The sequence below is a fragment of the Labrus mixtus genome, chromosome 11 (genome assembly GCF_963584025.1).
Source record: "Labrus mixtus chromosome 11, fLabMix1.1, whole genome shotgun sequence".
Classification (NCBI taxonomy): domain Eukaryota; kingdom Metazoa; phylum Chordata; class Actinopteri; order Labriformes; family Labridae; genus Labrus; species Labrus mixtus.
In genome coordinates, this window is record NC_083622.1 from 19,080,637 (window position 1) to 19,101,269 (window position 20,633).

At 43.6% G+C, this 20,633-nt stretch overlaps 1 protein-coding gene across 2 annotated transcripts in view; it reads left to right on the plus strand.

Moving 5' to 3' along the window:
- The first annotated feature begins 1,998 nt into the window (after positions 1–1,998).
- The window catches only part of nr4a3 (nuclear receptor subfamily 4, group A, member 3), a 20,582-nt gene continuing 1,947 nt past the window's right edge, over positions 1,999–20,633 (plus strand). Inside the window, exons 1-8 of one of the 2 annotated variants that reach the window (XM_061050556.1) lie at positions 1,999–2,363; positions 5,231–5,374; positions 6,286–6,367; positions 9,367–10,202; positions 14,696–14,825; positions 15,464–15,627; positions 15,749–15,948; positions 18,702–18,880. In XM_061050556.1, coding sequence (XP_060906539.1) covers positions 6,304–6,367; positions 9,367–10,202; positions 14,696–14,825; positions 15,464–15,627; positions 15,749–15,948; positions 18,702–18,880 — 1,573 coding nt within the window. In that variant the 5' untranslated portion in view covers positions 1,999–2,363; positions 5,231–5,374; positions 6,286–6,303. Of the gene's footprint in view, positions 2,364–2,929; positions 4,516–5,230; positions 5,375–6,285; positions 6,368–9,366; positions 10,203–14,695; positions 14,826–15,463; positions 15,628–15,748; positions 15,949–18,701; positions 18,881–20,633 lie in introns of those variants that run through there. The other variant, XM_061050555.1, reaches the window with a different exon arrangement.

Consider the following 20,633-nt stretch of genomic DNA (forward strand, 5'->3'; position numbering starts at 1 on the left):
ACGACTATATTTGGCTTGGCTGGATCACAATCACAACGCTAAAATAGTCGGGCCCGCCCCAGCACAATGAATGGGCTCTCTGCTATCTCACTCTACCTCCGTTCGCCAGTGTAGAGCTCGCCAGGCGCTAAATTTAGCAACTAGGCTTGCGTCAATCACGAGCCTAGTGCGTCAAGGCTTCCCCCACCTCCTGGAGCTCGTCATTGGTCAAAATTAGGACGTTGACCGAAGAGTACGCGCCTCTTGATTGGCTGCTGGGAGTTATTGTGCTCGGAGGCTCCGGTGGCTCTTTTTAATTCTTTGCTTGATGGGTACACTGGGAGTCTGTGGCGTCTCCTTATATGCTGTCGACCGGGCAGTTTGCCTTACCTGGTTGTTATAGTATTTCCTCACTCTTGAATGAACATATCTGATTTCAAAGAGGATTAACCCCAAAATGCAGAGACTCTAGTTAAATTTACTTTTTTTCAGGATTTCTCTAAAGGTTACTTATAACATTTTGAATATTTTTCCTTACAGAGAGCAAATCACTTTTTTTTCTATAGAGAAAAAAACACCCATTGTACACACACCATCAGCATTTAGTTTATACTTTTAGATAAAAAAAAAACTTTATAACTTTATAATCCAACTGAATTTGTACTTGTAAAAGACTTTCTTAAAATAAGTTTTAAAGACAGAACACTGCGGTCTGGTTTAGGGGGGTTACATTAATATTTTAATCTGTAATGAGAAGATATGTAAAATAATATAATCTGATGATCAAACTAAATATATTTTTTAACCTCACACTGGACTAGGTTAGTTATTTTTAATTGACTTAGACACTTGATAAATATAGGTCAAGTTTCTATCAGCTGATAAGAGTTAGTTGCACTGCTCAATAGTCTGTGTCATAACAAAATAACACATTATGGCGGATTTAGTACAGCCTGGAGGCAAAGACTCCACATTGAACCTCTTTACAGACTTCAAAACACATTTCACATCAACGCAGTTGATTTTGAAAAGGGCTCTGTAATTAAGAGTTGCCCTCTCAAAAAAATATTATAGCATCTTGCATCAGAGCACTTCTTAAAAATCATAGGGTTTGAATTAGGTCGACCCAGTAGTATTCTAATTATCAAAAGATGGTAAACATGAAACAGAGAAGGAGTACATGAGAGATTTGGAAAAGAATCAAACATAATGTAGCCAGGATTATCAAAGCAGGATGCTATATCCACCCTGCTGTATGCTCACCTGTACTGTCAGGTGTTCACTCTTTAACAGCTGGAAGAAAGAATACAAAGTAAGACCGCTTTAACAAATGTTAAAATGTCAATCAAGAGGGTATATTTAAATGATCTATGCAGTCACATGTGTTTTTATCCCTGGAGGTCTGAGATTTCATGGCACTTGGTCTGCATGTCCTAGCTGTTCCTAGAAATATAGGACTGAAAGCAGTTTGCAATTATTACCAATCAGCGTGTCTGTAACAGTAACTGTAACTTAGATATACATAAAATAGAATACCCTCAAAGTCCACATTGACTTAATAACCTGATTTAAGGCTATACGGCTTGTGGTTTAAATATTATCTGACATTAAAGTTGTTGTTTTTAAATTTGTCACTAATGAAAGACAATTCAAGTTTTTCAAATGCATTTAAAAAAATAAGTTTTAAACTCTGGCTCTCAATAATAATGATTACAGTAAGTACAATAGTGAAATACATGGGGTGCAGACCACACGATAACCAGGTGTCGACCTAGCTCGCCTCCACGATCCCCCCTCTGCTTCTTCCCCTTTAACCATCAAACCAACCGTCCCTCCCGCTCGCTTTCTCTGATCCTCTCTCCACCTCTCTCTCTCTGGCACGGAGCGCGAGGCTTATGTTTCTGGTACTGTACGGAGAGAGAGAGAGGGAGCTCTACTTTGAGTGACGTCACCTCTCCCATGGCGTCACATTGACGTATCACATACCAGCCGCTCTAGGTGGAAGCAGAGCCCACATAAATGCACTATTTGACTTTCTCCGCCTCAGACGGCGCACATAAACAAAGCTGCGTTACAACTCCACACTTTGCAAAGCACCCAGCAGCACTTCATGACACACTCGCGTCTAACGAGAACGGACGCAGACCAACTCCTTTACCTGGGAGTTTTTATTTTTTAACTACTTTGTTAACTTAAGCGAAAGTAAGGAGAGCAAGAAACTTTTATTTCTCGCCGATGCGCCACGTTCCTCCAGCAACACCGTTGATAGATTTTAAACTATTTTTCTTTATTTCTTCGACTCGTTGTGATTATTCTGGATGGAAATAGGATACTTTATGCGAGGTTATTACCACATGTAAAGACGGAACCGCCACAGCAAACAGGTAAGAAAACTATGAATGAAAGAATGAATGAATGAATGAATGAGAAGTCTAGTCCTATCTTTTCCATATGCAGGTCTTTAACCACTTGTTGTGTTGTATTTATACTTAAATATCACAATTTGTGTCTAGTATGGTCAACTTTGGGAGTCCAACCTGTTGATATGTTTCGCTCCAACACGTGTACAGCTGCTCATATTTAGTCCGCGCGTTTGTGTGTGTGTTTTCTTTCTCTCTCCGGGAGCAAATGAAGCTGATTTTGAATTTAATTTGCGCTGGGAACAAAGTATCATATCCATTCTGGTTGTCATGGAAATGAGATGCCTCAGAGTCACACAATGAATAGTGGAGTCAGAAGCACTAATGGTCTAGAGAATAGTCTAACCTACATTCAGGCTGGAGCTGATAGAGAGAGAGCCAGAGTTAAAGCTCTTTGATTTCACGCCATGTGTTGTTTTTCACCTCATCATTGTGGATTTTGTGGTTTGAATGTGTTTTTAATGGACGGTGTATATGATTTAGGCTACATGATGTGTTGCGTATGTGTCTGTTTTGGGGAATAAGTGGGCGTGCTTCTCTTTATGTCAAAGACAGTGAAAGTTCTTAAGTACTGCTGTACTTTTTTTGACAAATTAACCCGTGTAGCATTATGATTCTCAACTCTGTTTGGCTCTTGGCACATCCCATGTTAGGATTTAAGAATCATAGGGTGTAATCCAAACTCTATAATGAATAAAGCCTGAGCTGTCCACTCGCAAATGTCAGTATTGTCACACTCTTGTGCCTCTGTGAGGACATGGCATTTCCTCCGATCTATCGCAGGACGAAAACCCTAACCAGTCACCATGAAGCCGCAGCCAATTTATGGAGCCTTCTGTGAAATTTCCTATATCCTGGAGACATTTCGTGACAAATGGGCCCTGTAGCAGCTGCTAAACTGCGATACAAGAAAGAATTCCACGCTGCTCTAAATGCTGATTTTACCTTTCTGCCTTTCACACAAACCCAGGTTTACGCACGCACGCAGACGCGCACTCAGGCGCTTCTGACAGTCTCCCTCTTAGGGCTGATTTACAGTACTCATATATTTCTCTGCTCTCTCCTTTATGTTCTCTCTTTTCTCTGTCTCTGTTTGCTTGAAGCCTCCGCGCTGTCCGGGGCTATTGGTGCGAGGGGGCTACCGGCGCTCCGGGGAGCGTGCTTTGCAGCTCTTATTTCGTTCTCTTGGTTACCGGTGCGCGCAGGGCCAGAGCCCCACTGACCGGCTCGGCCTGAGAAGAAGAAAGCGAGAATGGAGCCGTGTGCTCATTTAGGGAAAACACAGACTGATTGTCTCATTAAGCAGAAAATACTGTTTCACAGCGAATGTCATCACTCGTTTAACCCTGCACAGTGGTTTGGACAAGACCGCATTTACGCATCAAACGCTTTAAGTTTATGTAAGAATGAAGTTATTCATGCTTTTATCAAAGAATATATTATATTGTCTGCTGTTAGCTATAAAACCACTAAGTACTTCTTCATTCCCAGTGTGTTTGGGAGCTTTGTGATGCATTACATTTGTATAAAAGCCGTATCCTTACCAAGGAACCATCAAAAGAGTTCCTGCAGGTTCAATGTTACATCTTATAATTGATTTGGAGACAGTGAGAGTTTGAAGAAAAGTGGCTGCATGCTTAACACTAAGTGGACGAATGTGATCTGTTGACACAAAGATAAGAGGCGATAGCAGGCTGCAGGTGCCATGGCAGGTAATGGGAGCTGTGGCTTGTCAACACAAAGTATTGAGGTGCATACTGGACGATAGACTGGTGTCTTGACTTGACCGTATCTCAGAGAGAGAGAGAGACAGAGAGAGAGAGAGAGAGAGAGAGACAGAGACAGAGACAGAGAGAGAGAGAGAGTATAAAAGAGGGTGTGTGACAGAAAGGGGGCGCTCTGGGCCTTGAAATCTTTCGGCCACAGTGCGCCTTGCTGCAGAAAGAAGGAGTCGAAGGCGCAGGGCGCACAGTTCCGACTATCCGAAAGTTCTTTACTGATCTCTCCCTCTGGATGAACCCTGAGCGAGCGAATACTATCCTGATCAGAGGCAAGAAAAGCGATGGGCTGGATGCACTTGCTCACACTGCGTTTTTAAAAGTGGTCACTTTTGTAGGTCTGTATTTTCATGAAGTTTTGTACAGTTTTTGGTCTGGTTGCATTTTCTTTTATGACGCAAAATTAAATTCAAAACGGACTGAGAGCAGCTTAGTGTTAGAATGAAACTTATCGCCCACGTAAGCACAAGTCTGGATACGATCTAAACTCCTCAGTAGTGTTATATGTATTGTCTAACTCATGGCTCGTGTTATATTTTTATTGGAAAACATTCCTTCTACGTCGTTTTTCTTTCAAATAGCATGAATATCTGCAATGATTTATTTCTTTGTGGGGACCTGCATCTCGTTTTGTTGCTTGTTCAGCTGTGCGCACGGTGGTTTGCATGCCCTTTCATCTTTAATCTGACTGTTTTCATCCTGACTTTAGATCTCAGATAATACTTTCACTTTTACAAAACTGTACATTGTGTAAAAGTTTTTATTGTTGTGTTTTTTTAATTGTGACAAAATCTGTGGTATTTTGGAAAGATGTAAAGAATGTTGAAAGTCAAATCTCACTTAAAATATTCCGGACAAGTTTTGGAGAATATTCTTATTATAAAAAATAGATATGAAAAACATCAACCTATACCTTCTGCCTCTTGGTGCCCGATAGTTTTTATTTTGATAGCCTGATCGCTGAGCGGTGATGTTGGTATAGCCTACACATTTTTTTATCCTGCATACCCCCAAATCACTGTCTAAACCCAGAAATCTCTCCTCCGGACATAGGTTCGGAAGAGCGCGCCCAGTCGAGCTCGGAGCCTAGGCGATCGAACACTTCCTCTGCGACGCCCACCGAGTCCTCCGGCCTCAGCCACACCACCCCTCAACCCCGGACACCCAGCACCATTCAGCGCGAGGCTCTTTCACGAGGTACACACTCCAGCCCTTCATTGAAAGTATCATCAATTATTTCTGCCTTTCTTTCTTTCTTCTTCGACTTTCTTTCTTTCCAAAACGATGCTTTGGAGTATAGGCTAAATGTAACTAAGATCCGTTTTCGGGCACATTTAGGTTTTTTTTTTTTTTTTTTTTAAGTGCACTAAAGCCTCTAAAAGACTAAAATCAAGAATAAACACGGAATTTAAAGTGGATAATATGCCCTATTTTAAGTCATTTTCCGTTTTGATCTCTATTGAATTAACATGTAATAGCAAATCATCAAGGATTATAAAGGTTCATGAACATGCTGCTGGTGTTTTTTTCTCATGGCCGCGTGAGTCTCAGCTCGTGTGCCCGTGTCTATGTGTGTGTGTGTGTGTGTGTGTGTGTGTGTGTGTGTGTGTGTGTGTGTGTGTGTGTGTGTGTGTGTGTGTGTGTGTGTATGGTGTGTGTGTGTGTCTTTGTGTGTTGGCAGGCAAGTGCTGACTGTGTTGACATTTCAATCATTAGAAAAACGCTCAGAAATAGAAGACATTAGGCACACCTTAGTCTACAGACCCTAATCACTTAACAGCCTCTTACAGCTTTTATGGCAAAAACAGAGCGACTTTTTGCTATATATACTGTTTCAGATTTTTCTTTTTATATATCATTTCATTCAGAACTTGAATAGGACTATTTCAGTTCTCTATCATTTCATTAAATAATAAGGTTTAATAAGACATATCAATCCCGCCAAAATAAGTTTAAAAAAAAATATTAAACATAGGCTATATGTAGGCTATATCTGTGCTTTGTGTTTGTATTTGTGTCAAGCCGCTGATGTCAATTAATTTATCTAATGGAATAAATATATTTTGCTGTTGTATTTATGTGTGCACCTTCATGTTTTTATTTGTTAGATCTATGGCATTCTGACAATGAACAAGCGCGCTCAGTTATTGGAACAGCTGCAGTTTGTCCAGTTGAAATGCACACCTCGAGGTTAGAGACTGTTTTCCTTTGCCTCACTTTGCTGCACCACCTGTGTCTGACTCTGCTTGGGTTGTCTGTCCTATTGCCTGCACATACACAAACACACACACACACACACACACACACACACACACACACACACACACACACACACACACACACACAAACAGCTGCTTGCATGAATGTATAATAAATACAATCTAATGGTGGTGTTGTGGTGTAGAAAGCTCCCTAAAGATTTGCTTAAGTGGTATATAAAAAAAAAGATGCTCCACTGATACAGTTATATTTGTACTCAGGAGTGTGTGACAAGAGTGCGCGCTTGTGAGCAAGGGTGAGTGTGTGTGTTACGGAGTGATGGCTAGGCACACCACCAAAAAGTGAAGCAGCAAAGAGGATGAGACGTTTGCAGAGGCACAAGTGGTTTTTCAGGTTCCTCTCAGGATAAGGGTGCATGTTATTGGCAGAATGAGCATATACAGGCTATGTTGACATCTTGAACATCCTAAGTGATGAAAATATATATGTGTGGGTGTGTGAGTGCATCTTTCCTCACCTGATACACACAGAGACAAACATCACAGTCCATACAAATGGCAGAAACTTCCAGCTGTCAAGTGTATGTTGACAGTATGTCACTACATTTGTCTTATGTCTTTCATCTCTTATCAGGAACATCAAGTCAACTGAAAACCTTTTTATTTAAAGACGTGTGTGTGTGCATGTGCGTGTGTGTGTGTGTGTGTGTGTGTGTGTGTGTGTGTGTGTGTGTGTGTGTGTGTGTGTGTGTGTGTGTGTGTGTGTGGTGTGTGTGTGCGCGTGCATTAAGTAGGTGAAAACAGTCTTAAACCCCCCACACTGCACACACACACTAATGCCCACCATTGACCTGAGGCTTAACCTACTGACACAGCACAAAAAGCCACAAAGTTCACCACTGTACCCCCTCTCTCTCTCTCTTTATCTGTCTCTTTTTTTCTTCTTCTCTGATGCTTAATCAGTTCTTTAGGTGTAGCCCACTAAAAACCCCATGACACCCATAATGCTGCATGTGTGTTTTTCCACGTGGGTTGAAGAGCTGGTCACTTGTAGGAGAAAAAAAAAATCGATGACGTCAAGTAATCGTAACCCTCAGCTTGACTCATATCCTCAATTTAAAAAAGGCAGTTTGATTTTCCCACTGAGTGACACGCTACAGGTCTGTGTGTAAACACAATGTCTGATAAGCCTAATAGTGAATTAAAAACCACCTGAGCATTAATACTTACGCCTTGTAAAATATTGTAGAACATACATTTCCTACCAAATCCAGTCTGAGAGGATAGCTTTTTTTCACCTTGTTTATTAAAACACAAAAAATACCAAATTTAGGTCTGCTTAGGTCTGCACAGAAATATTCAGTAAAGAAATTAATAAATAACAGAATAGTTAGGTGCATCTCGTGTTTTTTTGTTTGTTCTTTTCTTTACGTTTTAAGTCACCTTTTTCGAGCCTCTAAAAGCCAAAACGCTCTCTTCCCCTCTGGTAGGCTATAATTTAATTGTGAAAATAGCTATTCAATTGTTTTCCTCCTCCATGTCTGTATTTGGTATGTACGGCTAACTAAACGTTGCAGGATGTAGAAGGAAAAAACGTGTTGGCCTATTGTTAGCCTTATTTAAGAAGGGATAAACTGGAGGATGTTTCGAAGTTGCCTAATGGGACTTGTTTCAAGTTTTTATAAACTCAAGAAACAAGAAAATAGTCATTCCCAAGCCGAGCCTGAGTGGATGACGGTATTTCTGTGTGGTCGAACAACAGCAGGACCGATATGTCCCGTATTTGACTAAACAAACATGACGCGCGAGGGACGAGGGTGATTACGGCAGAGCTCGCGCATGCTGATCGTCAATGTGTTGACAGTTCCGCGCTCGAGAGCGACTAGTAGCAAACACCCCAAAAACCTGGCTGCGCTGACACTCATGCCTGTGTAGCCCTTGAACACACACAGATTTACTCACCGAGACGCAGGTGGAGTGAATTACGTAAGGGGTTTGATAAGACATGTGTACGCGCTGCTGTGACTGTAACTGAATTAAATCAAGGAGGGTGCTCAAGACATACCGACGTCTGCAGCAGTTAGAGGAAATATCAGTGTGTGTGTGTGTGTGTGTGTGTGTGTGTGTGTGTGTGTGTGTGTGTGTGTGTGTGTGTGGTTGTTCAGTAGGCATCCAGCACCACCATGGGGTTCCATTATTGTTTAATGTTATCTCATCTGCTTTGCCATCTGACTAACCAGAGTGCTGACACACACACACACACACACACACACACACACACACACACACACACACACACACACACACACACACACACACACACACACACACAGACACACACACACACACATTAGTCACAAGCATCTCAGTTTGTAGAATGGATTGGATCTTTGCTTTGACTGCTTGGCCTCAGAATAGCGCACGGATGATATGCAGCTTCTCTAACTGAACTAACTGTGGAAGTCTGAGGTTGTGTGTGCGTGCTCCAAAAAATTCTCCTCTACTTATTCATTGGAGTCCAAGAAGTGTTAAAGCAGGAAATCGAGTAAATGGCAGCAAATGGAAAAAATTGTTCAACGTTTTTCATAAAGACCTTGAAAGGTGCATTCAGAAAAGTTTTATAACATTGTGAAATCTCTGACACCTCAAAACTGCCTGTTCCAATAGAGCTGTGCAGTGATATCCACTGTCAAATTGTGGACTCTGTTTAGCATGAGCCTTGTGTGCATGAGCTGCAAATAGAGTCCGCTTGTGTCCTATAGATTTACTGTCAGATTGTTCCTCTTACCTTGTTCTGTAAGTTCTGCTTTAATCAGTGGTTAACTTATAGCTCCGTAAACGTTTCTCTCTGACCAATGATTGTTGCCGTAAGGCTGAACTCTACTAACACACAAAAATGCCTTTTGACTGAAATGTTTGTGGTCTGATGTGCCACGCAGCTCTAATGTGTGTGTTCTGTCTCCCTGGCAGACATGCCCTGTGTGCAAGCTCAGTACGGGCCCGTCCCTCCAGGCTCAGCCTACTCAGGCCAGTCCTTTGGTTACCAGGGCGACAGCTACAGCTCTGACCTCATGACCTCTGACTACACCAAGCTTGACCTTGGTGGCGGGGACATCTCTGCTGCGGCCGCCACCACCTCCCTCCCCAGCTTCAACGTGTTTGTGGAGGGGAGCTATGAGCCCAAGTCGTCGTGCCTGTATCAGATGCCTCCTCACAGGACCACCATCAAGAAGGAGGAGGAGAGCTACCCGACCGCTCCGCCCCTGGAGGCCATGTCCTCCACCATGTACTTTAAACAGTCCCCACCCTCCACCCCGACGACACCATCCCTGCCACCCCAGCCCGGCACCTCCTTCCTGTGGGAGGAGCACCCCCTTGCCCCTCCGTCACACTCCCACTCCATGGGCTCCAGCCTGGAGACAGGCGGCCTAAAATCCCCCCGCTTTCCACATTTCTATCAGCACTCGCCACCCCACAGCGGCAGCAGTATCGGCGGCTACGAGGGTCTGGGTGGAGGACTTGTTCGCACCTCATCCTCTTCCTCCTCCTCCTCTTCCTCGGTCTCCCATCCTCACGGTCCGCCCCTGGAGCAGCCCATGTACCAGCTTCACCGTGGTGCCGGGGGCAGCAGCCTTGCCTTCCGCTCCCTGGCTCTTGGGCCCTGTGGCCCTCTGCTAGGAGACGGCCTGCCCTCGCCTCCCCAGCGCGGCCCCCCAGGAGAGGGCACCTGTGCGGTGTGTGGCGACAATGCGGCCTGCCAGCACTACGGCGTACGCACCTGTGAAGGCTGCAAGGGCTTCTTCAAGGTAAAGACTATTCACAAACAATGACAATATTTGTTATTATTTTAAGTATTTGGTTTGTTTCTAAAAGAGCTTAAAACACTGACAATGCCTCTGTCCTCCCGCTGTTATGTTACAAATATCAGTTGATCTGGAAGTTTTAGAGTATGAATCCTCTTATTCCTGACATCCGTCCTACAGTCCTTTTCAAACACAACCAAAAGCACACGATCACATTTATAATTCCACACATTCCACCTTATAATATCACCAAGTACCCATGGTCTTGCTGTAACCTGAATTACACATCTAATATGAAACAGTTTAGTCTCAAAATCATATTTAGAGTCATTATGAGAGCTCAACACACCCACAGGGTTCTTCTCTTCCGGCTATAGAGTGGAAACCAGTGTGTGTTTATGCATGGCCTGTGTGAGTGTTTTGCATTATAAAAACACAATCTCACTCAGAAAAATGGGCAAAATCATCCTGCATGAAAAGGAACCCTCCTTAAAATGTATCCTTACAGCTTTGTTTGTATTGAATCAGTGGCCACACAATTCACTGACACAACACTCAGGACAAAATGAGTCAGATTTGGTCCGTCATGTGATTAATTTTAACACATCCCGTTTACCGCACATAAGCTCACACACATAACTCATAGATCAGCATCCACTAGACAGCTTTTAGTCACACATATTTCTCTTTTGCTCACAATAACAAACATCACAACAAACTTGCATGTGTTTCAAAAATGTCATTCATATTACAGTGAATTCACACCCAGTGACACTGGAGTCATTTCTTTGCACTGTTTTCCAATTGAAATGTTTTCTTGACACACTTGTTAAGCTTTCTATTGGTGGCATGAGACAAGAGAGCACAATGAAGAGATAGGGATAAGGAGGGAGCAAACACAGAGGTAATTGAATAATGCCTCTGGTAGACAGAAATTAATTATCCTTCCTTTCAATTAGTTTCACAATTTGTTTTTATTTAGTAATTAATGAAAGCAGCGTCTGGTGGCAGCAGGCCGCGGGCTGTCTGCTCGCTGCAGCGCTCAGAAGCCACACAGCCTGTCAGACCTCGCCATGTTTCCTTTACACACGTGCAGATGCAACCAACCATGCACACACATCATATGCACACAACCACATAATCTGAGAGAAGCATGAACATGTTAGTCAGTGTGCTGAATTCAGGATGCAACAGTAAAAAAAAACTGAAAAATTATTTCCATGTACCTGCTTATTTCTATATTCATATTATCAGGTCCATTACTTCAATTATCCTGTTGGTTCTATTATGCATTAAAAATGTGTTCCTGATTATATTTAATTATCCCTGAAAATGTACTACACATTAAACCATTGTGGATTCTTGCTGTAAATTAATCGTATTTGATTAGTGGAATTTTAAACACATTTCCACAGAATTAATTTGACATCTTAAACTTATTTCTGCAGTTTTTATTATTTTTTCAAAATAATGTAGTCCATTCACTGGTTTCCATTAACTGAATGAACCTTTTCACAATTGGAATAAAAACAACTCGATATAGCTGTTAGTAAAATACAAAACATAAAAAATGGGTCGCTCACTGTCCTTAGCAGTGGGTTACATTAGCATTGCTTTTACCAGGGAACACACTGAGTTCATTGCACACAGTTTTTATTTGTCATTTCTTGACAGCATGCAAGTCATAGGAAGTGCATCTACAGAGGTGAGAGACTGCAAATTAAAAATAATAGCAACTTACATCTAACTTTGATACCTAAACGCACATGTAACACATCTAAGTTGACTAATTCATTATTTCAAGAACCAGATAAACCCCCATACAAACACTTACCTCAGTGTTTGTGAATGCCTGAGCACTTTTAATCAGCCTTTATAGTTAGGACCATTTTTTTGTTAAAAAAATAAATAAAATTAGCTTGCATGTTTTTTTACATTAAAATTTTCTTCACTTTCTCTGCAGACAGATATAGAGAGAGGGAGAAAGGCTTATCGCCCCAGAATAGTGCAAAGAGGAGAGGAGTAGATAGAGGAGACATAGGGCGGAGAAGGGGGAACACAGTCCCTAAAGGCTTTTCATTTAAGCTGAGGCTATTAGTACATGTTACATGTCAGAGAATCTGCCTCTGCATGCCCCCATCCAGCTCCCATAGCACCCCCAGCATATGAGTTTCTGCATGAGTGTGTGTGTTGATTTGTGAACGAGCGTCTCTCTCAATGTTTAACTGAACATTTTTATTTAATCTTTGCCAGCACATATATTTGGTCTCTAAAATTGCAACTTCTGACACAACAATGTGAAAAATGTTGTATGACCTCGTAATAAAAATCGGCCGCAAACATCAAAATAAATTTCAAGACGTAACATAAATTCAGGCAGAGTGGAACATCCTCACACACGTGCTTATGCGTATTCAAACTCTTATAGGGTCACTGTACATGTAGGCAATGTACAGATATACCAATCTACAGATTTGTTAATCATGTTAAGATAATTCAATCTGTGTGTGTGTGTGTGTGTGTGTGTGTGTGTGTGTGTGTGTGTGTGTGTGTGTGTGTGTGTGTGTGTGTGTGTGTGTGTGTGTGTGGGCACATATGGAAGAAGCGTTCCCATTGATGAGTATCAGAGCCCTGATATATAGTGTCTCTTCTGAGACGCCAGTCATGCTCCACGCTACTGGAAAGCAAAGTCACAAGAGCCCAAACATACACACACACACACACACACACACACACACACACACACAGCAGGAGACAGGCCAGCACTCACTCATAACAGCTTAATTCATCAGAAGCTTAATTGATAGTTTGAAAGAAAGGCTTTTATTGTAAGCAGTTATCTTATAAATCAGGCCCTGAGCTCACTGAGTGCAAGAACTTCCCCCAAAACCACAAGGGTTGACTCAACCTTCACCTATTGCACCTTGTGATTCAGTATTCTGCAGAAAAATACAATAAAAACTGTTGTTGAGACCTAAGAAAAAAGGTCTCACAATGACCATTAAATGCTTCGCTTAATTCAAAAAGCTGACAGAAATAAGTGTGATTCCGAAAGGGTTTCTGACAAGGTTTAAAAAAAAAAAAAAGTTTTTAACTTTGTACTAGCTTTGGTGCAGGGTTGTAGAGATGTAAATAAATCTTAGCATGCTTCAGCTCTGTCTTTCATGTAGCCTAGCTTTAAACTCTCACTAAACGGATGATATTTTCCCTCGACCACATTAATGACCATAACTAACTTATCCCCGCGCGCACGGGTCACTGACCATTGAAGGGACGAGAGGGAGACGTTCACGGCGAGCTGCGGTGCCATGGCAACGACTCTCATCCGGCACAGTCGCCCATTACGCGCTAGTTCCGCACTCGCGCCGGAGCATATGGAATAATTGGTGTGTTATTGGTCTCCCGGGGGCACGGGCATGTGTGGCGCGAGGGGATGCTAATTGGATTTATTTGTTTTGATGTGTTTTAGAGGCGTTAAAGAAGAGGAGAAGCCGCGACACTTTCCGTGGGTTCCGTAGCCTATGTTTAGTCTACAGTTTGGTCTGCCGACTGGACCACTGGAGTCACAGGATGACACTGACAGAGTGTAAAAAAGAAAAAGAAACACTTTGCAAACGACAGTAATTATAGTGTCATTAGGTCTAAAAATATATATTTTTAAATGTGACAACTTAATTAAAACAGTAGGCTATTTACACCAAGCAAATGCTTGTCCAATAAGTTAAATCTTTTTGTCACACACGTCTGTAAAGATTAGACACAGAAGCACTGCCGTTACAGCTGTGTGGTCTGTTAATTAGAAATGAATAGCCAGACTTCTTTATAAAGGCTTATCCTGCAGCCATTGAATGACTCCTAAAATGCCTCTTATTCAGCTCAGGAAACTTTTCACTAAGTCATTACTCAACTTTAAGGGTAGGGGACCTTACTTTACTCTTTGGTTCATTGGCGCGCGCGCACTCGCTAGTATTCACGAGCCACCTCTGTTATTATTGTCTTTTATCCACGCGGGAAGCGCACCCGACCCGTTTCTGATTTCCATTTAATAAGGTCAGTAATAATCGCGCGAGCTCCCGAGGAGAAAACAGCTCCCGAGGGGCCCATTGAAAGAGGCGCCGTGCGCGAGGCCCCGAAGATGCCACGAGCTGACCCGCGAGCAGAAACAATCTGATCAGGCAGCTCTTTCGGACGCTGTCCTCCTGTCTCGCGGGAGCCACTTCCGCACGCCACGCGCTCCGTCCTCCATTGTCAGCTCCGGCGCTAATAAAATTGTCCCTCCTGCAGGCGAGGCTTGTTGGGAAATTAATTTTATCTAATTATACTGATGTCACCGCCGCCTTTCAGAGCGTAATTAAAATCTGACCTGCGAGCTTCTGCTTTCGGTCTTTGATGGGGAAGGGGGAAAAAAACACAAATTGAATTAAACAAATCAAATATTAGGTGGATGATTGTTTTCGGAGGCTGATTATCGGTATGCCTGTTTCTTCTCTCCTCAGCGCACTGTGCAGAAAAACGCAAAGTATGTCTGCCTGGCCAGTAAGAACTGCCCTGTGGACAAGAGGAGACGCAACCGCTGCCAGTACTGCCGCTTCCAGAAGTGTCTGAGTGTCGGCATGGTGAAGGAAGGTAAGAGAGACACACACACCTGATAGGCTACTCAGAAAAGTGTCGAAACAGACAGTGGAACAAGTTTTGTCTGCAGGTTAATAGACAAATGATGACCTGACCTGTGGCAGCATCACGCACATTCATGAGCCATAACTTATCCTTTGCTTGGTAGAGGCAGAAAGTAAAAGAAAGAAAAACACACCAAGTGCCCACACCTTTGAAAACACCTTGATCTAGTAGTTTTTAAAGTTTTGACAGAGAGCCAAAGGTGTGTCCATCCTGCTCAAAACGTCTTACAGTTTACATCTCTATATTTGTGTCATCGAGCTAGACTGTTGCAACATGATGCCCCCTGTTTCTTACCTGTCTCACATGCATATACACTCACCTAAAGCACACGCTCTTTTTCCATTGAACGCGTCTGTAGCCTGTAGAACAGCTCCACTGCCATCTGCTGGCTGCTCTCCTCCCATGTTTTTAAAAAATTGTAAGAATGTTGGAGGGTTCCCTTCAGTCATAATTCTTCAGCGATAAGATGCAGATAACAAGCAGTTTGAGAAAAGGGCCTCTTTGTGCATGCTGCATGTATATAACCAGATCAGGTTGAACAACTTCCACATTGTGGCCTGTTGTCTGCTTTCTTCCCCGTCTTATAGTGGTACGCACTGATAGCTTGAAGGGGCGACGAGGCCGTCTGCCTTCCAAACCAAAGAGCCCCCTGCAGACAGAAGCGTCTCCTCCCTCTCCTCCCCTCAGCCTGCTGTCCGCTCTGCTCAGGGCTTATTCCCACTGCACGCCCCGGGACCTCGACTACAGCCAGGTACTGCCAAAAAAAATCCAAACTTCAATTTTATGTTACAGAGTTGCATGTGTGATGTGAAAATTTGGCCTTTTTTTTTTCAACACTCAATTCAGTCATTTTTCTTCATCTCTTCCGACAGTTCAGTGCTGCCGACCCTCCCACTTCCTCCTCAGATGCAGAGCACATCCAGCTCTTCTACAGACTGCTCACCGTCTCGATGGAGACCACGCGATGCTGGGCGGAACGGCTTCCCGGGTTCTCCGAGCTTCAGCGTGATGATCAGAACCTCCTCATAGACTCTGCCTTCCTGGAGCTGTTTGTCCTGCGGCTAGCTCACAGGTAAGAAGGGGATAGTTTCCAGTGTGGGTTAGATGGATGAAAATGTTGACTTTCCACATCTATGCGCACACATTTTAGTCGTTGTCTTCCTTAATATTAAAAAAACACTCTCACAACTATATCATCAACTTCAAACTGGAGGCTGTTTTTATCTTTCACCATTACATTTGTGTTACATGTGTTACTGTGAAGGCCGAGGTTGTGTGCTGCTGTGTTGGTGTATCTCCAGAGTAGGAGGACTGAATCTGAGTAATCGCCATATGAACCAAAATTATGAATGAAGTCTGTAGCTATGACAGCAGCTACACCCACAGAGTTCCGCTCTACTCCATTTGTCTGATATCTGACGCACAGAGAACTCTGTGTGTGTGCTGCGGGCTAAAACTGTGCTTACATTGTGAACTGTGAATTGACGGAATCAATTCCATCTGAAAACCGGTCAGCTGACGGACTGAAGAGGGACAATATGGGAGGAAATACATTCTTAATTCAGCTGACAGGAATAAAAAAGGAATTTGCTTCTTTCACCTCATGATTCTAGTGATGAGTGTGTGAGTACTTGTGTGTCTTCCTTGTACATACCTGTGGTGCCATTGTGACTGCCAGTGCCCATCTATGCTCTAGTGTCGCCAGTGGTTACCGGTCTGCTCTTGTAAGGCATGCGGCTGGTTAAATTTATGAGGAGGAGGGGGGCTGGGCCTACAAGCTCATCCTTTTGTCTGTGCTGTTGTCCAGGGCAGAAAACCAACACAGTCACACAACCACAGGCACACTTACTCACACACACACGCACGCACACTGTGATGTTGAGTCTTAACTTTCTCTCCTCCTCCCATGTAAGTCCAGGTGCAGGGTGGGTAGAGGACTGGGTGGTGGCATCACAGTCCCAGCAGGAGGGGGACTCTGACTCACACTAAACTGTGCACTCAGATTGGGCCTACTTTCGAACACACGCACACACTGCCCTTCATCTAATCGGCCAACCTCCCACGGCATGCAAAAAACACACAAACGCATCTCTGTCTTACTTTGTCCATCTTCTGTGAGAGCAGACGGATGCAATCCACTTTCTGATCTTGTTGTTGAAGCAGCCTCGCGCTGACCCCATGTTGAACTCAGATGCTTGCAGACCCCTGTGCTGGCATATGCCTGTTTTAGTCTGCATAAGTGTGTGTCTGTCTGTGTGTGTGTGTGTGTGTGTGTGTGTGTGTGTGTGTGTGTGTGTGTGTGTGTGTGTGTGTGTGTGTGTGTGTGTGTGTGTGTGTGTGTGTGTGTGTGTGTGTGTGTGTGTGTGTGTGAAAGAGAGGGAGTGCTCAGTGTGTGTAGAGTAAATTTGCTCCGCTCTTGTGGGCCGACATTGCTGTAAGCACCCCGTTACCACTCAGTTTCTGTGGTCATTGGTTGATTACCGTGGTGACAGTGTAGTCAGGGGTGAGTGGAATGAGTGGCAGACATCCAGCTGTGTGTGTGTGTGTGCGTGTGTGTGTGCGTGCATGTGTCTGCCTGTCTGTCTGTGTAGATTTGCTCATGTACTTTAATCAGACACTTGATGCTTCGTGATGATTAGACGACTAACCACAAAACAGGATATTAACCTAAAAAGATGATGCAGACCTTTGCAGCTAAGACTCCCTTGCCTCATATTATGATGAATTACAGGTTAATACGACTTAATATGTTGTTTTCTATTTGAAGAGGTGCATTTAAAATTAAATAGTAAGAGATGATTCTAAACCAACCACATGTCATGGATGCATAAATGGAGTTAAAGACTTTTTGTTTTTGGTGAATATATGAGATTCAGATTCAGAATATACCACAACTTTAAAACACTGTCTGAATCATAAATTACTGAAACTTGGGGGGTAATTAAATGAAACTTATTTACTGAGAATAGTATTGTTTTGTATGTATGATTGGTACGTTGTATGTGATCATTTTATCCCTGAGGTTGGATGTGTACTTCTGTTAAACTTTAGTATGATAATAAGAAAAATGTTGTTAAATCCTATCCTTACAACTGTCTAACCAAAAGTCATGCAGGGTGTAATTTGAAGTTTCACCTTGTTTCCCCCTCGCTCACACAACTTCTGTCATTGCCCTGAGCTCTATTTTCTTCCTTCAACCGTTTGTTGTCTTCTAGATATATAAACACTACTAAACACTTTAAAGGCTCTCTGATGAAGGCCACATTGCTTTTCGGCGCTATTAGAGATGAGGCAAAGCTCTCCGTCATTCTTGGCTTGTTCTCCCTCCTCTTCTCTATAGTAAAGGAGCAGGATGTTGTGTGTCGTGAGTAACTGATGGTTAAATACATCTGAGAAGGCTTTTCATTTCCTCATTAAGGCTTTGTGTTTCCACAGCACACCACAGCCTGGGCACATAAAAGCCACAATTTACCTATCTGCAAACACACACACACACACACACACACACACACACACACAGACACACTCACACACGTACAAGACCAGCCCTCTGCTCTAACCCTTCACCCCAACCTCCTGAAAGGAAACACAGGAATGTTTTAAAATGCTATAATTTAGAAAACACAGCCTTAATCAGCTGCATGCCTGTGTTTGATGTGTGTCCCATTCGTGTGTGCGTGTACATACTGCCAGGTTTTCTCATTGTTTTTATTGTAATTGTTTCCTTGCCCTGGTATCTCAAGCCATATTCACAATACAGGAGGGAAAGCGCAGTGTTTCATTAGAGAGGTCTAACCAGAGTCCCCTTTTCTCTCTGTGTCTCAGGTCCATGCTGTCAGAGGATAAACTCGTGTTCTGTAACGGCTCGGTGCTGCACAGGTTCCAGTGCCTTCGGGGGTTTGGAGAATGGCTTGACTCCATCCGGGACTTCTCCACTCACCTCCAGAGCCTAAACCTGGACGCCTCCGCCTTCGCCTGCCTGGCCGCACTTGTACTGCTCACAGGTAAAAACAAAAAAAAAGTCTGACACATCAGTGAACAGACCTCAAAAACAAATACATATGACATGACAAAAAAGTCAGCTGGCCCTCTCCATCACACACACAGCCAAGGAATAACATGTTCTGCTGTTGTGTGAATGTATGGAGACAAATCCATACACACACACACACACACACACACACACACACACACACACACACACACACACGCACAAAGCTTCTTTCCCTTGTCCAAAGCTTTACCAGTGGATGATTCAATCTGACAGCGATCAGGTGGATTCATCCCCAGACGTCACACATACGCTGAAAGACACACTTGTGCATGTGTGTTCTCACACATCTCTGCCTGAAACAAGAACTCGATACCCAGAAGCACCTGCTGCACCTGCCTCACACCTGGCCCTCTAATCAGCATGAATCTGTGAAAAATGGAAGCAGAGCCACAATATTCTGTGCTAAAACACACCTGAGAAGAGGCAGAAGTCTTCTGTGAAGTACATTTTAAAATGCACTGAAGGCAATTACAAAAGTAGCCTACGGTTGGGGACAATACACGTGCAATTAGGTATTCATATTTTATTTTTCACACGTCAAATCTGTTTATAATGTGTAATGGATAAAACTCCCTCCCCCCGTACGCTCAGCTTCCTCACTTCATCCTGGCCCCCCTCCACCACCACCTCCTCTTCTTCCACCTTCTCTTCCTCTGTCTAAGCCCTCCAAGCCTGTCCTCTCTCTCTGGGGGAGCACTTAACTCTGTGCCTGATCGACCAGCCCACCATGGAGCGCAGCTCTGGAATGGCGTCTGCGGTGTTCGCAGTGGCGTTCTGCCACCTCGGCAAAGCACACAACGCGCGGCCAGGACAGAGCCGCCAGAGCTGCCGGGCGATCGACCATTTTCAGAGTGGCCTGTGCAGAAAGGCAGCCATCGATCCCTCCCCAGGAGCCCGCGCACATAGAGAAAGAAGGGACAAGAGGAGCAGGGAGAGAGGGGAGTGAGGGCTCTGAAAGCGGCAGTGAAAGGAGGGCTGGAGTGACTCTGCTGCAGCAAACACAGAACAAACAAAGAGGCACATAAACAAACAATAAACAAGCTTCAGATAATGGATACCTCAAAGTGAGACTGGTCTTAGTGACAGCCTCCCTGCAGCACCGACCGGCATGTGTGTGTGCCTGTGTTGTGTGTGTGTGTGTGTGTGTGTGTGTGTGTGTGTGTGTGTGTGTATATATATATATGTGTGGTTGGACACCCTGTTCTCTGCAGAATGAGTTAGTGTCACATTAAGCCTGGTATGGGTGCCACTGGAGTTGCTAAGGGCAGTGGAGTGTGTGTGTGTGTGTGTGTGTGTCTGTGTGCATGCGTGTTTCTAATTTCATTTGGCTGCTCACATGGCCGAATAATCAGCTAATTGTTGAGCACTTTTGTGTCTGTCAGTGTCTTAAATTGCTGGGACAATTTGTGTGTGTGTGTGTGTGTGTGTGTGTGTGTGTGTGTGTGTGTGTGTGTGTGTGTGTGTGTGTGTGTCTGTGTGTCTGTGTGTCTGTGTGTCTGTGTGTCTGTGCAAATGTTTATATATGTGTGGGTGCACAGTGTGAAGAAGGCTTATTAGGTTAGACTGTGTATTGATCTGTAGTTGGTGAGACAGGTTAAGGCCTGTTAAGGACATTAGCCATACAGGGTAATGAGGCGGAATTCAATATAAAAGAAGATGTAGCTAATGCTCTTTCAGTTGAATGATGTATTTGTGTTTGTGTC